This window comes from Barbus barbus (assembly GCF_936440315.1).
Source record: "Barbus barbus genome assembly, chromosome: 50".
Lineage (NCBI taxonomy): Eukaryota > Metazoa > Chordata > Actinopteri > Cypriniformes > Cyprinidae > Barbus > Barbus barbus.
The window spans coordinates 9,686,243-9,710,176 of NC_136728.1; the positions used below are offsets into that span (position 1 = coordinate 9,686,243).

Here is a 23,934-nt window from a genome sequence, read left to right on the forward strand (position 1 = left end):
TCTATCTATCTATCTATCGCTTTTCATGACCATTTTAGAACAACCTTTCTTTGACCAAACAGGTTTTTTTGTTTGTTTGTTTTTTGCTACTTTGCCATTAAGAAATAGATCCAATGGATGGTCTTTTTGGACTGGATTGTTTTTGTGAAAGTTACAGTATGATTTCGTTGAACACAAATAGATCAGATCAGGGAAATTTTGCTTCCTGCTGTTATGACCTCTGTAAAACATTTCTTAACTACAACCTAGCATGATATTGGCAACTTTGTGTTGTGCACTTTAAGGATGCCAATTGTTGTGGGTTTTTTCCCTCTTATATTACATTTCTAAGTCAGCTATTATTCCCATTTTTCTCCAGCAGACACTGGAAATTGAAATGTCACTTGCAATCTCATCAAGGTGAATCAGTGGTGTGTGAGATGATTTCAGTGTGTTTATTGTGCCGTCACCTGCTGGAGTCATGTGGTTCAATCTGATAACGCGCACATTTGACCTCACAGTATGATGTTAATTAGCACAGAGGAACCACATCTTGCAGATCCCAAGATTCATGCAAGTGACCATTTCTGTTAAAGTGGTCTATCATGAAAAACATACTGAAAAATTTCTCAAAATTGTGTAAAATTATTTTTAAAGTGTTTAAAACTTAATAACAAAATTGACTAAAATGATAAAGGAGTAATAATATTTTTTTTTTATTTAATTTTTTTATATGACCACTTCTTTAATATAATGGGTGTTGCGAGTGAAAGTTCCTACTATCGAATATATGTCAGACATATGTGATTGTATTATACTGGATTTAAATTAGAATTACATTTTAATCTGGCCAGTGATGCAATTTCCTGGAAATGTAGTTACAGAAAAGGCATTAGACATTTATTATAAGTCTTTTATTGGCTTTGTGCACATTACCTACAAATTAAAGCATAATGAAACCCATTTTATTTAAGGTGTTTATACTTGTATTTCTTTTTTAAAACCGTTTTTCCTCCTTGCAGAAGTACTCTTAGATGAAACTCTCCCCTGCAAATCTCCTGAGAGTTTAAGCATGAGTATTGTTCCCAAATAATGTCACTGTCTGGTTCTATTGACATGATGTTGCAAACAAATGATGAGGATGAGGAGACACCACCCCTCACAATGTAGAGCGCTTTGAGTGCTTAGAAAAAGCAGAAAAGCGCTATATAAATGTAATGAATTATTATTATTATTAAATGCGACAAAATTTAGAAAGTTGTTTTTAATATGAATACGGTATTGCCTCATTGTGCTGATGTTTAATTAGATGCAAAGAATTGTTGTTTTGTTGTCTTGGCAGCAGTTTATTTAAAGGGGTCATCGGATGCAAAATTCACTTTTCAAGTTGTTTGAACATAAATGTGTGTTGCAAGTGTGTGTACACATCCATCCTATAATGATAAAAATCCCAGTGTTTTTTTTAAATACCTGTTTTGAAATCTCAAATCAGGCTGTTCTGAGAGCCCTGTCAGAATGACGTAGTTCTGTACAGGCCCCTCCCACGATAGTTGATTGACAAGGCCGTCTTACCTTAGACCCGCCCTGAGAGAGCCGATAACAGTCCGACCGCCATTGTGTCGATTCCGGTGCAAGGGAAAACAAGAATGTCTCCGATTAAGTGATTGAGGCGTTTTGTTGTTGGATGTAATAATGAATATAGCAGTCATCAGTTACTCCTGACATCTGAGCCACTGAAGATGCAGAGGATTAACGTTACTTTCGCTCTGAAGTGAATGCACCGATCCCCATTCTGACTAAATGCATCTATGTTCGCACGAATCATTCGTTATCCAGGTTCATACAGACGAAGTGAGTATAAGATTTTTTTTTTATGAATCTTTGCAAGTCGCCTTTCCTAATAATATACTCGTTAGCCAGTTTCGCGGCTAAAGTAAACGGTACTGCTCATCACCCCACAGAAAAGAGGGGCGGGGTCAGCAGAGCTCATTAGTATTTAAAGGGACATGGACTATAATGGCTTGCTAAAAACAGCTGATTTTGACAGGTTTAAAAAGGTGTTTTTTACACTACCATTGAGAAATTTTAACCAAAGTATGATATAGACTTTTCATTTAGACCATAAAGAATCATATCAACTTGTGCAGAATGGGCATCCGATGACCCCTTTAATAAATAGTCGTCCCTACTTGTTTTAGGGGTTCAGACAGGTGAGAGGTCAGTTTTAGACCAGTAACATCAACAGACCTCCCAAAATATCCATCCACTGATATAGCTCCCCAAGGCGGGATTGGGCTCTAGACAGTGTCAGTCAGAGTGAAGACTGAAGAATCTTGTCTATCGGTTTCATTGGCAACAGCTGTAGCTGAAATTTAGTGTTGGGTTGGACCAGCCGTTCATACAGTAGACAAGCATTTCTTATTTAAATTGGAATGTTAAGTCCACGCTATAGTGGCTTAGTAACTATTAGTTAGTTTGTAAATAACTCTGTACTTAATTTGATTGCACTGTTAGTTCTTAAGGCAGAGTGTAACATTCATATGTATACCTTTAATGATTCAACAGCAGCCTTGAAATTCAAGAGTTCCTCACATAACTAATGGTAAAAATTGATTTCCATTGAAATCTGATAATTGGGTATTCATGAAATAATGTAATATGTCTTTTTATATTTAAGTGACATTTAGAAATCCAATTTGAAATTAATAGAGAGCAATAAAAACAACAAAAAAGAAAACATAAGAAATGTCATTTATTAATTATGATTGATTTTATTTGGCATGCACAACACGGAGTAATGTACACAAGAGGTGTGCTGTTTAGATCGGGTTTGTGTTGAAGATCTGCAAGTCATTTATTCACATGTTCTCTCTTAAAATGTAAACAAGTGTAAATGTCAGCATCATAAAGGATGAAACTTTGCCAGGTGAAACATGAGCTTGTTGATGCTTTTCAGTCAATCTTCCATTTTATATGGACAAAACCCCCGCGTCCGTCCAGGATTTCTAAATGGCCCTGACTGTCCGGGATTCGGCTTTTGTTTTCTACAGTTGCCATTCATTGCATGCTTTTTTGTATTAAAGCCTTGTGCGGGACTGTTCTCTTAATCCTGCTCCTGCAAACATTCGTTAATATTGAATATAGGCTAATTTTCGTGCATCAGGGAGCCACTATCAATGTGCAAAGTATTTAAATCGCTTTGGATGCAGCTCATGTTGGATGCAGGGTTTTCCACGGAATTGGGCTGATTTTAAACTGTTGCGTCAGGTTGATTTTGTCACGTGTGTTAAAGGTATGAAATATTGCGTAAATTACGTTTGACTGAAATGTTTGAATTTAAACATTTTGCATTCTACCTATGATGAACTGTGGTTGATATTAAGTTTTGTGAAGGATGACACTGTGGTGGGAAGCTGTGTATGATCAATCTGCATAACAGTGACTGTAAAATATGTCATTTAGATATGGAAATGACATATTTTTTGTTTTGATATGGGATATGGTCATCGCAATGTCGGGACTAGTTGGAGCTGCTTTTTGGCTGATTTTGCATGTTGAAATCGCGTAGGGCAGTCGGTGAAAGATCACTCTAATTGGCTGTTCAGCTTAGCAAATCAGTTCACGAGAAAAAAAGAGACCTTAAGAGATCAAGATTTTTAGCATTAACCCATCTGCTGGTTGATCCTGTAACTATGGCTGCAGAGAGCATCTTTCTCCATTGACTGACTAAAGTCCATTGAGTTGAATGGGAATGCTACCAGATCTTCAGATATTGCACACCTCCTTAGAATCATCATGTGGCTAACGGACACCCAGCCTGGATTCACGCAGAGGCTCAGACACCATAGACTGTATAACCAGACAGTGATTCAGCAATATGACTCAGTGTTTGTTGTAGTCAGTCTAGACTAGCTGTGAAAAGATGTGAGAGTGTGTCTGTGTGCTGAATCATGATTAAAGTGCCTCTATTATGCCTTTTCGAATATTACCTTTAATGCTGTGTCATGTAGCAATATGTGAACATAAACTTTCTGCAAAGTTGTGAAGCTGAAAGTGCACGATATATAAAGTTATTGTCAATCAAAAAAAAAAAAAAAAAAGAGTCGGCTCGCAATCGCCTAAAGGAGTCATCTTAATCTGTTACGAATGTACGTCACGAAGTAACACATTTGCATAATGTCCGCCCATGGGCTGTCATTCGTGCTGTACGCGGTAGACCAGTCACTAAGGACTGTGCCATCTGACCAATCACAGCAGCGAGGGCTCACGGGAAGGAGGGGTTTAGAGAGACTGAATCTTTGAACTGCTTCGCATGAGTCGTTTAGGAATCATTTAGAAATGAGGTAAAATTAAAGCTATTTTTTGAGAAAACTAAAGTGTTTTTTGACCTTGGATGCATGTAAACCTGTTTTAGGAGATTCATAAAACAATAGCTTAAAAATGGCATAATAGGGGCACTTTAAGGATTTTTATGCTTAATTTGATTCATTGGTTCCAGCTTTTGTTCTGCTGAAGCATACTGCACAGTTTGTCTGCATTGCAGGCCTCGTTTTAGTGCTTATGTTATAGAAGAAACATGCTTAGCTTGCCATATGACATTCAAAACACTGTCTGGGGGCTTTAGTGCTTTAGAAAGCAGAAGAACTGAATTAGATGTGGGAGTCGACTCCTACTGTCAATTTTCCACAAGCAACTGTTGGCCCGCTTGAGAGAAAGAGTTAGTTTGATTACGTTGTCGTGTGTTTACTCGGCTATAGATATGCAATATGTCTGTATTTTTGTAGTGATCTTATCTCAGAAACTCACACATAGACGTGCACTGACAGACTGATATGCAAGCATGCTATACACAAAGATGACTCTCGGTCACGCTCTGCCAGCCTTCCTGACAGACTTGCTTTTAGAGTCAATATTTGTTTTTTTGTCTTTCTTTTGCCGTTAAGTCATGTTTTTAGAGTCAAGCTATGTTTGAAAGTTTTGTTTTTGGAGTCAGGTTATTTTTGAAGTCATGTTTTGTAAGCCAAAAATTTACTTTTGAGTCTAGTTTTGGAGTCAAATGTTGTTTTGCACTCAGGATTTGTTTTTAGTCTTTCTTTTTTACTCAAGTTGTGTTTTTACATCTTTCAATTCTTGTTTTGTTTGTTTGTTTTTTAGTCAGAATATATATTTTTGGTCTTTTGAAGTGCTTCTGGAATGTTGGAAGTTTTTTTTTTTTTTTTTTATAAAGTCAAGTTATGTTTTAGCTTATGATTTTTGGATTGAATTATTGTTTTTAAAGTTAAATTTTGTTTTTTAGTTTTGCTTTTGGAGTCAACATTTTTTTGGCTTGATGTCAAGTCATGTTTTAAGTCTTTTGTTTGGAGTTATTTCTTGTTTTTTGAAGTCAAGTCATGTTTTAAGTGTTGTGTTTGGAGTTATTTCTTGTTTTTTGAAGTCAAGTCATGTTTTAAGTGTTGTGTTTGGAGTTATTTCTTGTTTTTTGAAGTCAAGTCATGTTTTAAGTGTTGTGTTTGGAGTTATTTCTTGTTTTTTGAAGTCAAGTCATGTTTTAAGTGTTGTGTTTGGAGTTATTTCTTGTTTTTTGAAGTCAAGTCATGTTTTAAGTCTTTTGTTTGGAGTTATTTCTTGTTTTTTGAAGTCAAGTCATGTTTTAAGTCTTGTGTTTGGAGTTATTTCTTGTTTTTTGAATTCAAGTCATGTTTTAAGTCTTGTGTTTGGAGTTATTTCTTGTTTTTTGAAGTCAAGTCATGTTTTAAGTCTTGTGTTTGGAGTTATTTCTTGTTTTTTGAAGTCAAGTCATGTTTTAAGTCTTGTGTTTGGAGTTATTTCTTGTTTTTTGAAGTCAAGTCATGTTTTAAGTCTTGTGTTTGGAGTTATTTCTTGTTTTTTGAAGTCAAGTCATGTTTTAAGTCTTGTGTTTGGAGTTATTTCTTGTTTTCTAAGGTAAATTTGGTTGCTTTTTGAGTCAACATTTTTTAATGTCTTGTCTTTTTTATTTCTCGTTTTTGGAGTTAAATTTTTTTGTTTAGTCTTGCTTTTTGAGTCAAATTAGTTTAATGACTTGATGTCAAATCTCTGTCTGTCTGTCTGTCTATCATATGCAAACAAGCTTTCTTATTAGTGTAAAGAAATTAAATAAACACAACACTGAAGTAAAAAAAACTATAAAAATAAATGTAACAACAAAAGCAAAGTCTTACAAAAGCAAATAGACACTTTACCATCCCACATACTAATTTGATCAAACAAAGACAGGAAATATTCAGCAGACACTTCATCCTGAGTCTGGAGAAGTGGTGAATACAAAATTAAGTCTCCTATTGTGACAGCTGATTTGTTTTCTTCTACAGGTGGGGCACACAAGGAGATTTCACCACCACACACCCCCTGCCCGCGGTCAAAGTCAAACTCTTCACCGAAAGCACTGGAGTCCTGGCTCTGGAGGACAAAGAGCTAGGCAGGGTGAGACAAGAGTCTGTCCTTCTGTCCACCGCTGAGGTTTACATCAAGCTACCTCTGCGTTCGATCTGCACAACATGCTCAATTATTGGCTGATGTTGTGGGAACAGATGTTCTGCACACAGTGTGTGAACTGTGATGTGCGTGCACATGTGTTTGTATGTGTGCGAGGGGAAAGTGAGCTACAGGCGAGGAAATCTCTAGTCATTAGGGCTCACGCTCCCAAAGTAACAGATGGAGACTCCCCATTAGAGACTCGCACCAAACAGACTACACCTCCTCCATCTATTTTCTCCTGCCTTCTCTCCCTGTTCATCAGTCTAACCCTCTTTTTCTCTCGTCTCCCATCATCCTTTTCACACCTATCTCTCCAGCTGCCTATCCAGGTGTATCGGTCCTAATAATGTGCTTCTCTCTTACTTTCTCTCGTTCTGTCCAGGTGGTCCTTCACCCCACCACAAATGGGCCCAAAACGGCAGAGTTGCACAAGATGGTAGTGCCTAAGAACAGCCAAGACGTGGATATGAAAATTAAACTGGCGGTTCGCATGGACAAGCCCCCCAACATGAAGCACAGCGGGTACGTCTGTAATGATGCTCATATCCTGACCTCCAGGATCTGAATGCATCCTCACATGTTATTATATAAGCCATGAGAAGAGAAAAAAAACATAGCACAAATGAAAACTACAAATAGAAATTCCATGGGTAAATAAATAATAAATAAGTTTTATTGAATAATACATGGGTCATTTCTCAGAGGTAGGAAATAATCAGCATTTTTTAATTATTATATAAATATCGAATAAATATGTAACTCTTAAAGTAAACTTTTAATGATGGTAATGGTATGTGTCATGTCATATGTACGTATATGTGTGGTTAGCATTTGATTAAATGGGGGAAAAAAAATAACCCTATTCTGCTGGAAGCAAATTTTCATGAATGAGGTGCATTGGAGAAAATGTGGTTATAGTGCCACCTTGTGTTCATTTATTATTCTTGTGAGTCTCCTCGTGTCACATTACGTCCTTGGACTTCTAGGAGCCTCTCAGGAAGCAGTATCTTGTTCCCGATGCCTTAAGATTTTTCATAAAATCCCCCAAACTCGCTCTATCTATTATATTATGTTATGTTATATTATATTATATTTATTTTTATTTTTGTTTATTTTTATATATTTAAAATATACAAATTAAAATAGATATACTTGTACAAGCAAATACAAAATACCAATTTAAATAAATAGCAGCATTAAATAACATTTAATTTAAATATAATAATTTGAATAATTATTGAAATAATTTGATTAAACGGAAATAAACAAAAAAATTAATTTCATTTATAAAAAAAAAAAATATATATATATAAACAGAAAAACAATTTAATTAATCGAATTAGCTGGTCAAGAATTTAGAGTTGTTTTTTTGTGGTATTTTCTGATATTTTCTAAAAAAAAAATTACAAGGGGTGAAAACATTACAAATTAAATATTAAATAAAGAAAATTCAAATTACAAGGGAGGAAAAACCGATTATAAATTTTAAAAGAAGTAAACAGTGAATATTCAAATAGCAACATTAAAAACATTAAATAAACATTTGGCACTGTTAAACAAATAAATTAATTTAAAAGGAAGCATTATAACAGAAGCTTGTTTAAATTTGCTGGTCAAGAATTCAGATTTGGTCATTTTAAAAGCGACAAAATTGCAAGGGAGGGAAAAAAGAGACAGATCCTTCTCAATGACTGTATTTACTCATCCAGAATGAGCTCTGTCAGTAAATGCCATAGTTCTCAGAAGTGAGTAGCAGCCGTGAAGATGTGCAGGACCAGCTGCTGGGGTCCTTCCCTCAGCGGGATGGGGTCAGGGGTCAGATCAGTGCCATCAGCCTGCTAATTACACAGAGGCCCCGTGTGCTTCCTCTATAGAGCGGCTCCCTGAGAGGCCTGCTGTAATTGGCAGAAGCCTCTTCAACCTGCAATTACCTTTTTAACGGACCTCACAAGACATTGCAGAGGACCACTTACACGCTCAGACAGACAGACACAAACTTACTCAGACCATTCTCACACAGATACTGTGCTGAGACATATTGATAATCAAATTTATATTAATTGTGACATTTTATACATTTTATTGATTTGCTCTAAAATAGAAACTATTTTTATTTACTCAACCTCATTCCATAAGACACTTCAGGCAATATTTTTAAAGAATAAAACTTGAAAATAGTCTTTTGGTAATAGTATTTTAAGTAATGTCGGAAAGATCACATTTACGAATTGAATGCACATGAACGCCACAACACATTATAACAACAACTCTAAACTTTCTTTTAGCCCTGAGGTTCAACGTTTATTACATGTATGTGAGAAAACAGGTCGAAAGGTTGAAACAAGTCGAAGTTGAATGTACAAAATACACTTTCCCATAAGGTTCCATTAGTTAATGCATTAACTAACAGTAACTAACAATGAGTGAGACATTTTGGTTACACTTTTAAAGGGATAGTTCACCCAAAAATGAAAATTTGATGTTTATCTGCTTACCCCAAGGGCATCCAAGATGTTGTTTCTTCAGTAGAACACAAACAATGATTTTTAAATCAAATCATTGCAGTCTGTCAGTCATATAATGGCAGTCAATGGGACTCACGGCTTTGAGAGAGAAAAAAACATACACAGACAAAACCAAATTAAACCCTGAGGCTCGTGACGATACATTGAGGCCTAAAGACACAAAATGATCGGTCTGTGCAAGAAACTGAACAGTACTTATGTTGTTTTTTTACCTCTGATCCACCGCACAGTCCAACAGTCCTGAGCTTGTTCACACAATCAGCTGTCTTCGTCTTCTTCTTGCTTTACAGCGGATCGCAGACTTATAAGTGCATTATTTCTTAACTAATGTAGTTAACTAATGTTAAAGGAACACTCCACTTTTTTGAAAATATGCTCATTTTACAACTCCCCTAGAGTTAAACAGTTGAGTTTTACCATTTTAGAATCCATTCAGCCGATCTCCGGATCTGGCGGTAGCACTTTTAGTTTAGCTTAGCATAGATCATTGAATCGGATTAGACCATTAGCATCTCGCTCAAAAATGACCAAAGAGTTTTGATAATTTTCCTATTTAAAGCTTGACTCTTCTGTAGTTACATCGTGTACTAAGACTGACGGAAAATGAAAAGTTGCGATTTTCTAGGGCGATATTGCTAGGAACTATACTCTCATTCCGGCGTAGTAATCGTAATATAATTGCGCCTGCTGCACCCATGATACGGCAGCAAAGTTCCTTGATTATTACGATATCCCTGATTGCACAATATATATAGATACATATATGTATAAAAACAAAAACACACCCAATGCGCACTCTATATTCTTAATTTTGTAGAAGTAAAGTTAAGTTAAATTGCCATCTTTCTCTTACCAAAGTGACTTGAACACATTTGACGTTGTAATTACGACTTCCCAGTAGAACTTGAACGCAGCATTTGACTCGTGCAGCATATTCCAAATCCTCTAAAACCACATTTGTGTGAGGAACAGGATAAATTCATGATGCTTTTTGGTCTCATTTGAGATTTGTAAGACCAAAATTGTACCATTTGAGTCTTAGGTTTTGTCCAATTACTCATATACCCACACACATCCACAAAAACAAACACCTGATGACTGTCCCAGTGCATGGGAAGAGAGAGAGAGAGCGATCTGCGGGGAGATTTTCAGGTTGAGTGCACCCCATTAAAAGAAGCCATCTGTTTATCAGCAGAGCGACTGAAGAATTGGGAGCAATTCAGTTTTGTGGAGTGACCCCAGCCGTGGCCCTGAGAGAGAGCTGCCAGCTCCAGTCTGATCAGTCTGTCTCTGTCTCACTTATGCTCACTGGATCTTTCTTTCTCTCCCTCCTTTTTTTTGTTTTTTTTACTTCTTTTTGTATCCCTTTAAAACCATCTTTGCACTCTTTCGTTTGAGGGCCAGGGCACACATTAAAGCCCTTTTTACACGTTTGCATTTTTCTCTCATAAAATCTCTTTTAACCTTACCCTTCGGTTAAGGCCACACGACGCATTTATGACTCCTTGATTTGTTATTGCATGCAATATTTTATACTACCTATGCTAAAAGCAGAGAAGACTGAAATATATAACATTGTAATGGGAGTTTAATGCACTGTTGTTTTAGTATTATTTCTATACTGTTATTGTATTTAATAATATTTTAGAATTTTCTTGTATTTTTATATTTTCAGTTTATTTTTGTCATTTATTTATTCATTCATTCATTCATTGTTTGTTTGTAAATTTTTCTCATCCGTTTTTTTTTATTTATACCAGTCACCATTTCTAACTTTCCTACAGGTTTTCCTAATTTATCTTTTTTTTTTTTTTACTAATATTCGTATTTTTAATTTAGTTTTAGTTAAGTGCAAAGAGGAAAAATGTACTGATAGCTACAAGACAGTATTTCTATGCAAATTATTCATGATTCAGTTTTTAGATTGTCCATTTTAGTAATTGTAGTTATAAAGGTATATATTTTAGTTGGTTGCCAAATGCAGCCTTTCTAACCTAATATTTATATTTTATTTAGTGCTGGCAAATGATTAATGGCATCCAAAATAAGTTTTTGTTTACATAATATGTGTGTGTGTGTGTGTGTGTGTGTGTGTGTGTGTGTGTGTGTGTGTGTGTGTGTACATTCATTATGTCTATATGTAAATACATACAAACTATATATATATTTCAAAAATATTTACATGTATATATTTATATTCATATAATTTATATTATATTTAAATTTATTTAAAATATAAACAACTTATTTTTCTTGAATATATACATTGTGTGTGCATTTATAAATTTACACAGTACACGCACATATATTATGTAAACCAAAACTTTTGTGATTAATCGCGATTAATCATTTGACAGCACTAAATTTATTTAATTTCAGTTTTATTTAAATTACTGAAGAACTTTAAAAAAAAAAGTTTTTTACTCAACACTGGTTTAAGAGCAAAGAAACAGTGTACTGATAATTACAAGAACACGTGTCTATGCAAATTCTTAAAATATTATTTTAACATATATTAAGGCACTAAACTGAATACCAATTGATTTAATAATGCCATTATTTTAAAACCCTTGAGAAATCAGTTCTGCTTGTGTTTCACAATTAGGCTCAATGAAAAAATCTACTTTCTGCATAACTGCCATTAAACCACACGGGGGCACTGCAACCGTTGTAATAACCACTTACATCTAACATCTAATGCCACTTTTTCTCTTAGTGATCTCTTAATATGTTTACTTTGACTTTTTACAGTCATATTGACATAAATTGTGAGGTTAACATTTGTAAAAGCTCAATGCAGTATCATAACTTGCATCGTGCAATTTATTCGAGTGAAAAACCTATTGACTTTTCCCAGATGTTAATGAACGCTGAGAAGAACAGGTTATTTGTAAATGAAGTCTTTTTGCAAACAGGTTGATCATATCAGCTTAAGAGGATGAATCTGACTCCATATTTTAGTTTTTTTAGCCAGTGTTGAAATTATGACTTGTTTTTTGTGAAATTAAATATTACTTGTATTTCTGAATCAATCACGTCAAACTGTTAAAAATGCTATTATTGCAATGTTACTTGCAATGTTTTGTATCTTCAGAAGATTGTTATTATTATTATTATTATTGTTCAGATTGAGCCATAGTCGGCTGGAAAGTGCCTGCGGTGTGCCCGTTCACCCGGAGGTCGTCTCGCCTGCCGATATCCGGCCATTGTTGCCGTCTAAATGGGATCATGTGTATAAGAAAGGTGTCGGCGAGTGAGCTGAAAATCACTTTCACAAGTGGATGATTACCTCTGCCACATGTTAACCCAGATTGGCCCGCTTCCATGCACTCATTGCTCCCTCAACCTTGACTGGAGCTTTTTCCCCCACAGGCACTGTGTCCATTTATAAAGAATTGATTTCACCTCACCCATATTTCTGCACACATCCTTCCTTTTTGTTACATTTCTAAGAATGTGTGCTTAATCAATAGCCAAAGATGTTTTTTTTCCCCTCTCTGTTATTGAGTGAACATGACAGAATTCAGGCGTTTGGGGAATTAATGAATGACTGGAACTAAACTCCATAAACTTTCTATATGGGTTTTGCCCCTTGGCTTAATGAATATGGTGTTATATTTTAACATGATGATTTTTTAAATCATGTTCGTAAATATCAATGGAAGTAAAGCTGTCGATTTGATTAATCCATGATTAACTCATCATAATGTAATTTTTTTCTCTGTAGGTATCTTTACGCCTTAGGCCAGAGAGTCTGGAAGAGATGGAAGAGGAGATATTTTGTGCTTGTTCAGGTGGGCAGATTTCCTAATTACAGCTTTAGATATAAATTTAATTCATTTGCTTGAAAAAAAAAAAAATAGTTTTTCAAATAATTTGTCAAAAAAAGTTTTTTTTTCCAACAAATGAATTTTTGAATGTCTCATTAATTTTTTTTTACAAATGTGGTGTTTGTTGTTTTTCTGAAGGTGAAAAAGAGTGTTGTACCATCATTGATTTAATCAAATAAATTCATAAATTACTATCAGCCTACAGCCTCCTGAGATAACGGCAACATTTTTATGTAAAATATTTTATGTGGGTTTAAAAAAAAAAAGGTTTAATTATTTTGTGATTGTGTTGAATGAATCAGCAGGGTCTGTTGTTTAATTTGATATATAACACACACACACTCACACACACACACACCAATAACAGCAAGAAATATGGCTGACCAGTCAGAGAACATTGTAAAATCATAATTATTTTTAATTGGTAAATTTGTGTAAAATACCACAATAAATCCTTGCACAAAATCTAAAAAAGCCATGTTTTCGTTTGGTGTTACCTGTATTTGTGACATAAATTACATTGATACATTTTTTAAGCTCTGTGTAGTGCACAAATATAGGAATATTTTAGTACAATTTAGGATGAAAAAATAAGATTGTGTTAAGATGATCTCCTGTCTGTTCTGTTGTTCAGGTGAGTCAGTACACGTTTGCCATGTGCAGTTACCGGGAGAAGAAGTCAGAGCCGCATGAGCTGATGCAGTTGGACGGGTATACGGTAGATTACTCCGATCCGCAGTCAGGTACACTCACGCTTCAACACTAATGCCTTATTTATTAATGCTCATGTGGGCGTTTTGAGTTTAGTTCAAAATTGGATGAATAATCATGGTTAAAATGAATTTCAGTGGCCTCTGTCTTAAATTTGAATTTCACATTTGCTGTATTTGAAAGAGATGCACATTATGAGCTTAAATGAAGCGGGTTTGACTAATTGTATTTAATTATAGAGAATGAAATTAGGTGGAAATAACATGTAAAGATTTAGAATATTTTGTATTAATAACAATAATGCAATAGTGTAGAGTAAAATACATTTTTTAAGTTTTTTTATATACATAAGTACATATTAAATGTATCATGAATATCTGTATTGATGAAAGTTATACATGTTTATTATCTTTTAATAATATATTTTAGTAAAATATAAGTATAAAATGTTTTTGTGTGTTGTTTTTTATGTTTATCAGAGTGCAAAACAACTTTACTGTGAGATTATTTTGGTACCATTTTAGTATAGGGACTGATTCTCACTATTAACTAGTTGCTTATTAGCATGCCTATTATTAACATATTGTCTGTTTATTTAGTATAAAGCACATATTCTGCATGACCATATTCTACATCCCTAATCCTACCCAATACCTACATTTTACAACTACCTTACTAACTATTAATTAGCAGTAAATTAGGAGTTTATTGAGGCCAAAGTCATAATTAATGGTTTGTTAACAGCAAGAATTGAACCTTAAAGTAATTATTTTTAGCATCAGCTGCATGAAACACATTATGATTGATGTGAAGATGCCTAAATTGAGCAACAGTAGCACACATGAGCGTATTTCTTAGTGAAGTGTTCTTGGGTGAATTGACTGATATGGATTAATTTGCTAAAACAAATCTCTGCAGGTCTTCAAGGAGGCAGAGCCTTCTTCAGTGCTGTCCGAGAAGGCGATCTGGTGGTGTTCGCCAGCAATGACGATCAGGATCGTGCTCTTTGGGTCCAGGCCATGTACCGCGCCACAGGCCAATCTTATAAACCAGTAGCGCCCGCCCAGAATCAGCAGAACTGCAGAGGAGGGAACGCCCAAAAAGATGCCCCTGTGTCCTTACTCAGTATGTTATATGTCATACTAATAGGATCCCAATAAGTGTTTTTTGCATTGTGATTTTCTTGATTTCAGACCATTTTTATTTTTTAAATCCTCAAACCTAAAACCAACCAAGGCAGATAGCGAAAGAAGGTGGGCTCTTTTTCTGCCACCTTCAGCTGTCCCCTCCTGAATGGACTTTGAAATTGGAGGTTGTGGTGGCCAGCCATCGATCCATTGGGCCGCAGCACAGACACAGTCTAAACAAATGTCAGCGGGGGGCTTGAATAACCCAAATACTGCTGCTGAGTGAAAGGAGGAACACTTACACAACTGAAATGCTACAGTTTGCTCACTTTCAACAAACGGAGAGTGAGCCGAATGAGGTTTATGTCATTATCGCCTCTGAAGAAGCATTCTGTGAGCTCCAGGGCATTCATTTAACATAAAAAGCTAAGGAACATATGATTAAACCTAGCATTTCGATTTATAAATCTGCTCATATATATATATATATATGAAATCACTATAAAGCTTCCTTTTTGAGCACTGATGGTGACTGTGAATATGAAAACGGGCTTTTATGAGTTAATAATGTGCATGCACTGGCACTCGACTTCACAAGCGCCGCCATTCAAGGTCTCTTTCCTCTTGTCTTACTGGACCTCATACACATTCAAGGTTCAATGCTAAAGCCACCTCGAACAATGGCAAATTGTTCGACAAAGAACATGGAAAGAGCATGGAAAAGTTCCTCAGTGCCTGTCGGATTGCGAAAACAGCATGAATGTGCGAATATCATTGCAGCCACTGATAACCATGGTATTCGGCCGATTAAATGGTCATGCATTCTTTCAGAAATGCTTCTTATTATTCTTACAGATTGAATTTTCATCACTAAATGAATCCAACGAATTCACCTAAAACCCAGTCTCATTTGACGCCTGTTAAAAAAACCGCCACGTTTCGGCGAGTCGATGAAGTTATTAACTCGTCCTGACATTGGACTTCCTATCATGGATTGACTCGCACAGATCTGTCTCACCGCCTTACGCTCAACACTACCCGGCCTCCTCTCATAGCCAGATCGGTGTTTCATATCTGAAGGAACACCGATGTCCTGTCCTGCCTCATTAGTCTTTCCGACTCCAGCTGGATTCACTTGAAGCGACCCGCCGGGCCGTACCTGCGATATCGCCCCCGCTGCCGTGTTGATACCTGTCATAAAGCTCCCATCCGCCTTGTGGAGAGATGTCAGATGGATGTGACTGCTGGCGTGACCGCCTGGACCGGGCCCCTTCAGCTGGGATTAAAGACAACGCACCCCCTCCGCGCTGACTCCGTCCACTTGTCCATGGATAATAGCAGTAAGTTGAAGTTGACACGGATCAATGTGCTGCTCCTGTCAAACTACATCCGTCAGAGTCTCAACGTGGATCAATACCAAGCTTCTCTTTTGTCTCTTTTTTTCTCGATGTAACGAACGTAAAATGACCTACATCGAATTAAAAGAACAGACAATGGGCCGGCGCTTGTCGATTGGGAGATGGTACTTCTGCGCACCCAACAAGTGATGTTTTGGGGGGAACCAACAAATGCCCACACTGCTTCCAGGCAAGAACGGGGCTCTTCGCCGTCAATAACAAGTCGTTGGCATGCCAGAAATGGCAGCGTTAATAAAAGCAATCACTAATGCTCGTCTCAAGAAGGTGCCGCTGGCCATGGAGGCGTCAGGAGATGCGTCTCAAAAGCCTTGGTCTTTTGTGGTCTTTGAGAAGTGAAGGCCCTCACTCCGCATATGTGGGCTCTCAACACGCCGCCAGCGAGTGTTAGGCTTTTCACGGACCTCCCATTAGCCCATTTTGAGGACGTTCGTGAAAGGACTGGAAATGAACTTGGGCACACTTTTAGTGCTTTCTCCTGCTTTTTCTGCCTCGCGTCTTTCTCTCGGCTCCTTCTTTCTCTGACTTGCCCTGACCCCTCGGCCCCTTCGTAACGTTTTTTTTTTTTATTTTTTCGCTCCTGCATTCAATTTCCCCCCGTTTCTCCCCGCCCAAGCCGTGCCAGGAAGTCTGAATGCGAACGTGCGCCTGCGTTCGTCCTAATTACAGCGCTCTCACAAAGGTGCGCTCCTTTTACTCAAGGTCGAGACTCAATCAGAACCAGTGACATCACTTTTATACAACTCACCTGTCTTCACCAGTCACTGAAAAATTGCTTTAAGTGCTTTGAAGTCATACGTTATTGTTTCCACACAGCAGCGTTTTAAGCATTTAATGCGCTAAAGATCAGAACATTCAGCCCATCGCGGCTTAGCGAAGGCCACAGGGTGTTTTTTAGCCAGACCTGGCCTTTATTTTAAAAAGGCTGAATGCTGGTTTGAATGCGAGAGGTGTCCGATTGATAAATTAGAGCACTTTGGTGCTGATATTTATGTGGACAAAGTGCTAATATTTTACAGCAGTTTACAGCCACGCTTTGCTAACGTTTCAGAGCGCCTGCCAGCTGAAATGTGGAAAACTGAGTTTCACAGAGTAGCTTTGGCCAAAAGAGGTGAAATGCAAACACTCAGGCTGTGTACGGAGATGGAGAGTGTGTAACCAAACACAGATTTCGGGCTTTTACACAGTGCTTCAAGGTGTGAACCACACTTGTGTTCCGCTATGGTGCCTTCATTTGAATAGTAGTACATATAATTGTTTGAGATATGGTTGGCCTTTTATATAATGTTATTTTGAAAATAATTAAATGTTTGTTTTCTTTGCTCTAATGGACGTCTTTATGTATTTACAGCACAAACAGGCATTAACTGGCCATCTCTCGTGGTGGGGATGGGATTTTCAGCACAAAACGCTGCCGTATACCAGCGCGTGCCAGATTTCTGACTGTGTGTGTGTGTGTGTTTCTGGCACAGGTTTGGAGAAGACTCAGAGACAGGGAGTGGAGGAGCTCATCTCTGCCATGCCCTGCAACGTCGACCACGCCAGCCTGTTCTTCATCCTGCAGAAACACACACTCATGCACCGCATGAACGACTCCTTTTCCTGCCTGGTGAGAGCACAAAAGTGTGTTGTGATGGAGAAGACGTGTTATTATATGAATAATTACACTTCTTATATAAAATGTGTATTTTGTTCAGGCAGTTAGTGATTCCTCTGAACAATTCTTGTTCCTTTATGGTACCAACGTTTTTTTGTACTTTCAAGGAAGACAAATTTGGTAAAGACAGTCAAGATATAATTTAGGTAACAAGTAGTGCTGTCAAACGATTAATTGCGATTAATCGCATTCTAAATAGAAGTATTTTTTTACATATTATACGTGTGTATAGTGTATATTTATTATGTAATACACACATACAGTATATATTTAGAAAATTGTAATTTATATTTAAATATATTTAATATTTAAACAACATATTTTTATTAAATATATACATGCATTTGTGTGTATTTATATATACATAATAAATATACACAGTACACACACACATATTATGTAAACAAAAACCTTTATTTTGGATCGTTTGACCGCACTCGTAATAAATAAGTGTAACATAAATGTCCAAATGCAAGATGTATGTGTTTGACTTGTAAAGAATAGTTTGTTTAGGAATCGTTTGAACTGCATTGGTATGGTTTTGACTCGTTAATAAGAAGTGACTCATAAGAATCATTTATTTGGGAATCAGTCGGACTTCACTTGTCATGCTGAATGTTTTTTTTTATTCACTAAAAAGATGGCTCATAAGCTTTATTCATTCAGGACTACATTAATCATAAGGAAATGAAGGAATCATTTGAACTACATTGGTTGTGCTATATGGGTTTGATTCATTAATAAGAACTGGCTAATAAAAATCAATCATCATATGCTGGCTGCCCTATGGTTTTGATTTACTGAAAATAACTGATTTGTAGGAATCATTTGCTCAGCATTTGATTTGGCTACACTGAATACGCTGTATATCTTTTGATTCATAAAAAAGAACTGACTGAATCTTTTGTTCAGGAACTGGTTGGACTACATTTGATTGCGTGATATGGTTATAAATTGCTGCAAATCATTTATTCAGTACAATTGAATTGTTTTGGTGACACTGGACACTGAGGTGGACTACACAGGTTATGCTGTATGTTTTTGATTTATTAAAAGAGTCCATTGGACTACACTGGTCATATGAATGGTTTTGATTCATTATAATGAACCAGCATAAAAGAATCATTCTTTCCGGAATGGTTTAGACTGCACAGGTTGTGATGCATGGATTTGGTTTACTTCATTAAAATTATTATTTGGTAGAATCATTTGTTTCTGAATAATTAGGCTCTTTATGTTTATCATTCATTCCCAGAATTAGCATAAAAAGTCTGTTGATCATATTCAGGTCTTGTCATAAGTGAGTGTGTGGTGTGGTGGTGAAAGTATTAGATATGGGAGGGGTTTCTATGACTGGAGGGGAGGGTTGTCGCCCTCCAGCTGAGTCAGGGCTTATGGTTAAGATGGGGATCAATACAAACCAAATCGGAAAACCATCCGCTTGCATCCCGTCTTCTCCATTTACTGCTTTGAATAAAAGATCCCTGCTGCGGACTGAGTATGTATGTTTATGTCTGTGTGCGTGTGCGTGCGTGAAATTGGAACAGTCGTAAGGCACATACACAGATGAATAGTTGGGTGGAGGTACCAAAGACAGCTAATGGTGCAAATTCAAATGTTACTTTTTGTATATATAACTCAGTACACAATATATAGTAATATTTAGTTGTAATTTTTCCCCATTTGTTCTTAACACCCTCATTGTGGCTCCGTACCTGCTCTGAGTGAGTACCTTCTGTTATCTATTCAGCTTCTGAATGACTCTGTCTGTGTTTGGCTCTTTGTGAAGGCTCTACAGCCTTTGTTCAAACTTCTGTGTTCGGCAAAAAGAGAGCCACAAAAGCCACCTGAATGTGCTGCTTTTCCCATGCCTTCTGGGATGTGACATCTGTGGGGGAGTGGGCCTGTTTTCAGGCAAACGAACAGAGGGGGAACGGGATTTTTCAGTAAACCACATGCATACTATGGTTGCCTACAAAATGTATCTTGTAGATTATGGGTCGCTAGTGCAAGTTTTGCACTAAAATGCAATAGAAATTTTCAGACATTCCAAAAAAAACAAAAAACATTTAAATACAGCTAATGAGTCAAAAGCATCAGTCACTCCTGTTAGCCTGCTAGTTTCATACGAGTTTCTTGTAACTTTATATGACGTTAAATGCTTGTTTAAAAATTTGTTGCATAAAATTCCATCTGATTTTAATACTGATATTTTTTTTTGTTCAAAACAAACTAATTTGTGTCAGATACTGCTTTTTATAATACAAAGTAAATAAATATAATATATATAAAAAAAAAAAAAATATATATATATATATATATATATGTGTGTGTGTGTGTGTGTGTGTGTGTGTGTGTACAGTATGTGTGTATAATGTATAAACATTTTAATATAAATTATACTACATAGTTACAGTAAAATAGTAATAATGCATGTTTATTTATTTTTATACTTATATATTTGCTTACTGCATGACAGCAATACTTTCATAAACTCTACATACTAATAACTGTACACACACACACACATATATATATATATATATATATATATATATATATATATATATATATAACTAAATTAATTCTATTTTAAGTATTTAATGTACAAATTGTATAACACAGTAAATGCAATTTCTGGACAAAGGCTTCAAGTCTCAGATTTTCAAGCTCACTCCAAAAAAAATGCCCAATCAATATATGTAGCCTCAAGGAAAATCAATAAGTGGTGCTGTTGTAAAGCATAACTTCTTTTTTTTCCATCAGCTGTTGTTTGATACAGGGATTAGGCTCAGTGAGCTGTTGGTGATTCAAAGACCAATATTTGGATTTTTTTCTCTTGACTACAGGGAATGTGTACACTGGATTCATTGGACTGCATGTGCGTCTTCAGAAGCGACTCAAAAAATGTGTATTTTTGCAATCAGAAAGTTCAGGCTGTGAACGTATCTTCAAATTAGGGGCAGTGATGACCAATCATGCTCCAACCTTAATGTAATTACTCACATCCCCTTCACCCTCCATCCCATAATCACACATTCTCCCTGTGACACACTCCTCCACATTCACCCTTATTAACAACCATAATGGGACATAAAAAGCTTTCTATTACCATGAGTTACTGCTGGAAATAAAGTGATTCAGGACTTGACCACAAAAGAGACACATATGAAACTAAAATAATATGAAAAAATAAAAACACATATACATACATACAGTATATACACACACATATATATGTGTGCGTGTGTGTGTGTTTTAGTTTTTCATATTATTTTAGTTTCATACGTGTCTCCTGTGTGGTCCTGAATCACTTCATATGTGTGTGTGCGCCTGTATTTTTTATATACATATTTACCTATTTACTTACTTTGACAACAGTAAATGCTTAAAGTATATATATTTTACATATACATATTATAAATATTAATAAATAATATAAATATTTTCCCTTAATTTTTTCTGGGGTTTTTTTATGCTATGCAGAACCTAAGTTTGTTTCTCTCAGTAAACTTTCCTTGTATAATATGTTTTAAGCCAAAAACTAAATTGGTTTTGTCATCCACGAGCAAGGTTTTGTCGTCAGTCTCTCCTTCTGTGTGTGTGTGTGTGTGTGTGTGTGTGTGAGATTTAATTTTTTTTTCCCCAACAAGGAAAGCCAGACTGAGCCGTGTTCGTTAGGATGATGCTGCTGCCGTCTCAGTCGGTCGTTAGCGGTTAATTGAGCGGTAGGAGCCAAGACACGAGCAGGCCATCTGTTTGCCAGAGTGGAACATCTTGTGGCACTCGGCTCGGCGCTGGGCCACCGTGCCTCAGCCCTGAATGGTGCAATATTAATAGATCTGACCAAGACGGGAAGAGACGGACTGTGACAAAGAAGAAAGTCGCAGGGAAAAAGTGGAAAGATGGGCAGTAGCTCAGGCCTCAATTTCTTTTTTTGTTGGACCAGTTGAGAAAGTAGTTCAAATTTGCACTTGCCCTGACAATATTTCCACTGTCTCTAAAAATATGTACTTTTTTTAGCATTTTAAAAATGTTAGAACTCATTAATTATTTTTAGCATATCACAAAGAAATATTAATATAATAAACATTAATAACTAAAAGAAGAGTACAGCAACATATTAGGTTTTTAAGCAATAATATCCGAGAATTATACATTTATGTCCCTCCATGACACAAAAAATTGTGTTTTATTTGTTTGTAATTAACTTTATAATTTTTGCAAGTTACAAGTTCTTGAAGCCCTGTGGACATCATATGCAAATACCCCAAATTAACCCAAATTTTTTTAGTGTTCATAAAATTGCAGGCCATTGATTTCAATTGATTTTTTGTGGGGTTTTTTTATTTCATTTTAAATATTTTTTTTTTTTCCTGAATTTCAGGATGCTTAATATTACATTGTTTCAAAAAGATTTTTTGAAAGATAATTGGAGTATAGAACCATTTCAGGAAATAGCAAATAGTATATTTTCTGAAATATATTAGATTTTTTTTTAAATAGATTTTTAGAAAAATATTTGAAGAGTTAATGTCAAAAATCACGTTTTTTTATCATGTTTGTATTGTGTTAGCTGTATTTTTAATCAAAATAACTCTACTGCAGTTTGATTGAGATTAATTGGAATGCACAATAAAAAAACATAATTCTTTAAATTTGTTATAAACGGCATTATCTGTTTTTGCAAATTAACTCTTCATTTGGAGAAAATACTATTTTTCTTTCTACTTTAAAAATTTCACATTTAGTCCAATGTGTGAAATTATTTGTGAAATTTTCTAGCAATTTCTGAGTGAAAATAGTTTCTACACCCCATTTGTTTTCAGCATAGAAATACTCCACATTTGTGTCGCCACATGGAGTTCTGGAGGGGAGATTTATTAAATTACATCTTTATTAAATTTCTAAAGATAAATGTTCAACAGAGGTAGAACTTGTTAGAAAATTGGACAGCTGTTTTCTTCAGTCGATGGTTTGTATGTCTAAAACATTACCAGCCAACTGTTGAGTAACTCTTTTTATTTACTCCCCCCAAGCCAATTTTTACTCAAAGTTGAGAGTTTATTTTTACCCCCTCCATGTGTGAGTGTGAGAAACTTGCTTTGAGATTGAAAGAGTGGATGCTCTTTATGTAACACATCATACTCATTCATATAGTATCAGTAAATATTGAAGAGCTTAAAAAGCATCTGACTGCAATACAAGCACTTAACCAGCGTTTAGAGTAATGTAAATGGCAATAGAACAGGTTTGTGTAGGTCAGAGAGACCTTTTGACGAAGGAAGGGCCGTGGATGAGGTGACAGAGAGACTGAGCTATCTCAAAATACACGGCGTATCAGCTTTGTTCGTTGGACTTTAATGAAGCTTTCCGTCTTTGCTCCTGTACGAAGGTCGCGGGGTCTCGGTATCTCGGCTGTTGCTCAGTGCCGTGAGCGATGGTCCCTTGTGACTGTCGGTCTCCCGCGAACGTCTGAGACACATCACAGTTCTCCTGATTCGCGGCCCTCCGCACCGTTGTGGGCGAGCGGCCCCCTCAAAGTGTTAATTTGCTAACGTTCCTTCAGAGAAGGCGTCTTAATTAAGTTTGTAAGATTCATGCCTAATTTAGTTATTATGTGAGGGATGAATGAGCTAATGAATGCAACAGGAGCCTCGCAGCGATCTCCACCCGCTCGCATTATGTGTGACACTTCTGCCTATGAATTAATTGTTTGCACTTAACCTTGCACTCGTTTGTTTAAATGTTGGAAATAGACGGGGTGTTTTTAACAATATTTTTTTGGAAGAGCTCGTCTCGCACGCTGCGGTTTTGTTTTTTTGTGTGTCTTGGCGTGAAATGAGAGGCGTGCTGAAATTAGACACTTCGTGTTCAATTAGTGTTGCAGTGTTGTTGAGGAGAAACTACAGTAGGTATGCGTGGCGGATGTCGTGACTTCTTAGAGGTCCTGCAGGGGTCGAGAAGAGGCAACGGCGTTTTTCAAACTTTTTCTTTACCGTTTGCTGTGGTGCTTGTTGCTTTGGCCTTCGGATACAGGATGTGTATGTTTTATGCCTTTATTAAGTGACATTTATTCAAGGTCCAAAATAAGCAATAAACTCTTTCTAGAGTTTATTGTACGAATGATAGTCTGATGCTGTTGTAAGTGTCGAGCAAATCATTTCAAAGACA

At 36.2% G+C, this 23,934-nt stretch overlaps 1 protein-coding gene across 2 annotated transcripts in view; it reads left to right on the forward strand.

Annotated features, from left to right (window-relative positions):
• Positions 1-23,934, forward strand: part of LOC306868319 (calcium-dependent secretion activator 2-like) — a 147,031-nt gene that overhangs the window by 76,705 nt on the left and 46,392 nt on the right. For both annotated transcript variants that reach the window (XM_079414423.1, XM_079414424.1), the window contains exons 7-12: positions 6,330-6,441; positions 6,878-7,017; positions 12,748-12,814; positions 13,485-13,593; positions 14,480-14,686; positions 17,576-17,712. In XM_079414423.1, the coding sequence (XP_079270549.1) occupies positions 6,330-6,441; positions 6,878-7,017; positions 12,748-12,814; positions 13,485-13,593; positions 14,480-14,686; positions 17,576-17,712 (772 nt within the window). The remainder of the gene's footprint in view (positions 1-6,329; positions 6,442-6,877; positions 7,018-12,747; positions 12,815-13,484; positions 13,594-14,479; positions 14,687-17,575; positions 17,713-23,934) is intronic.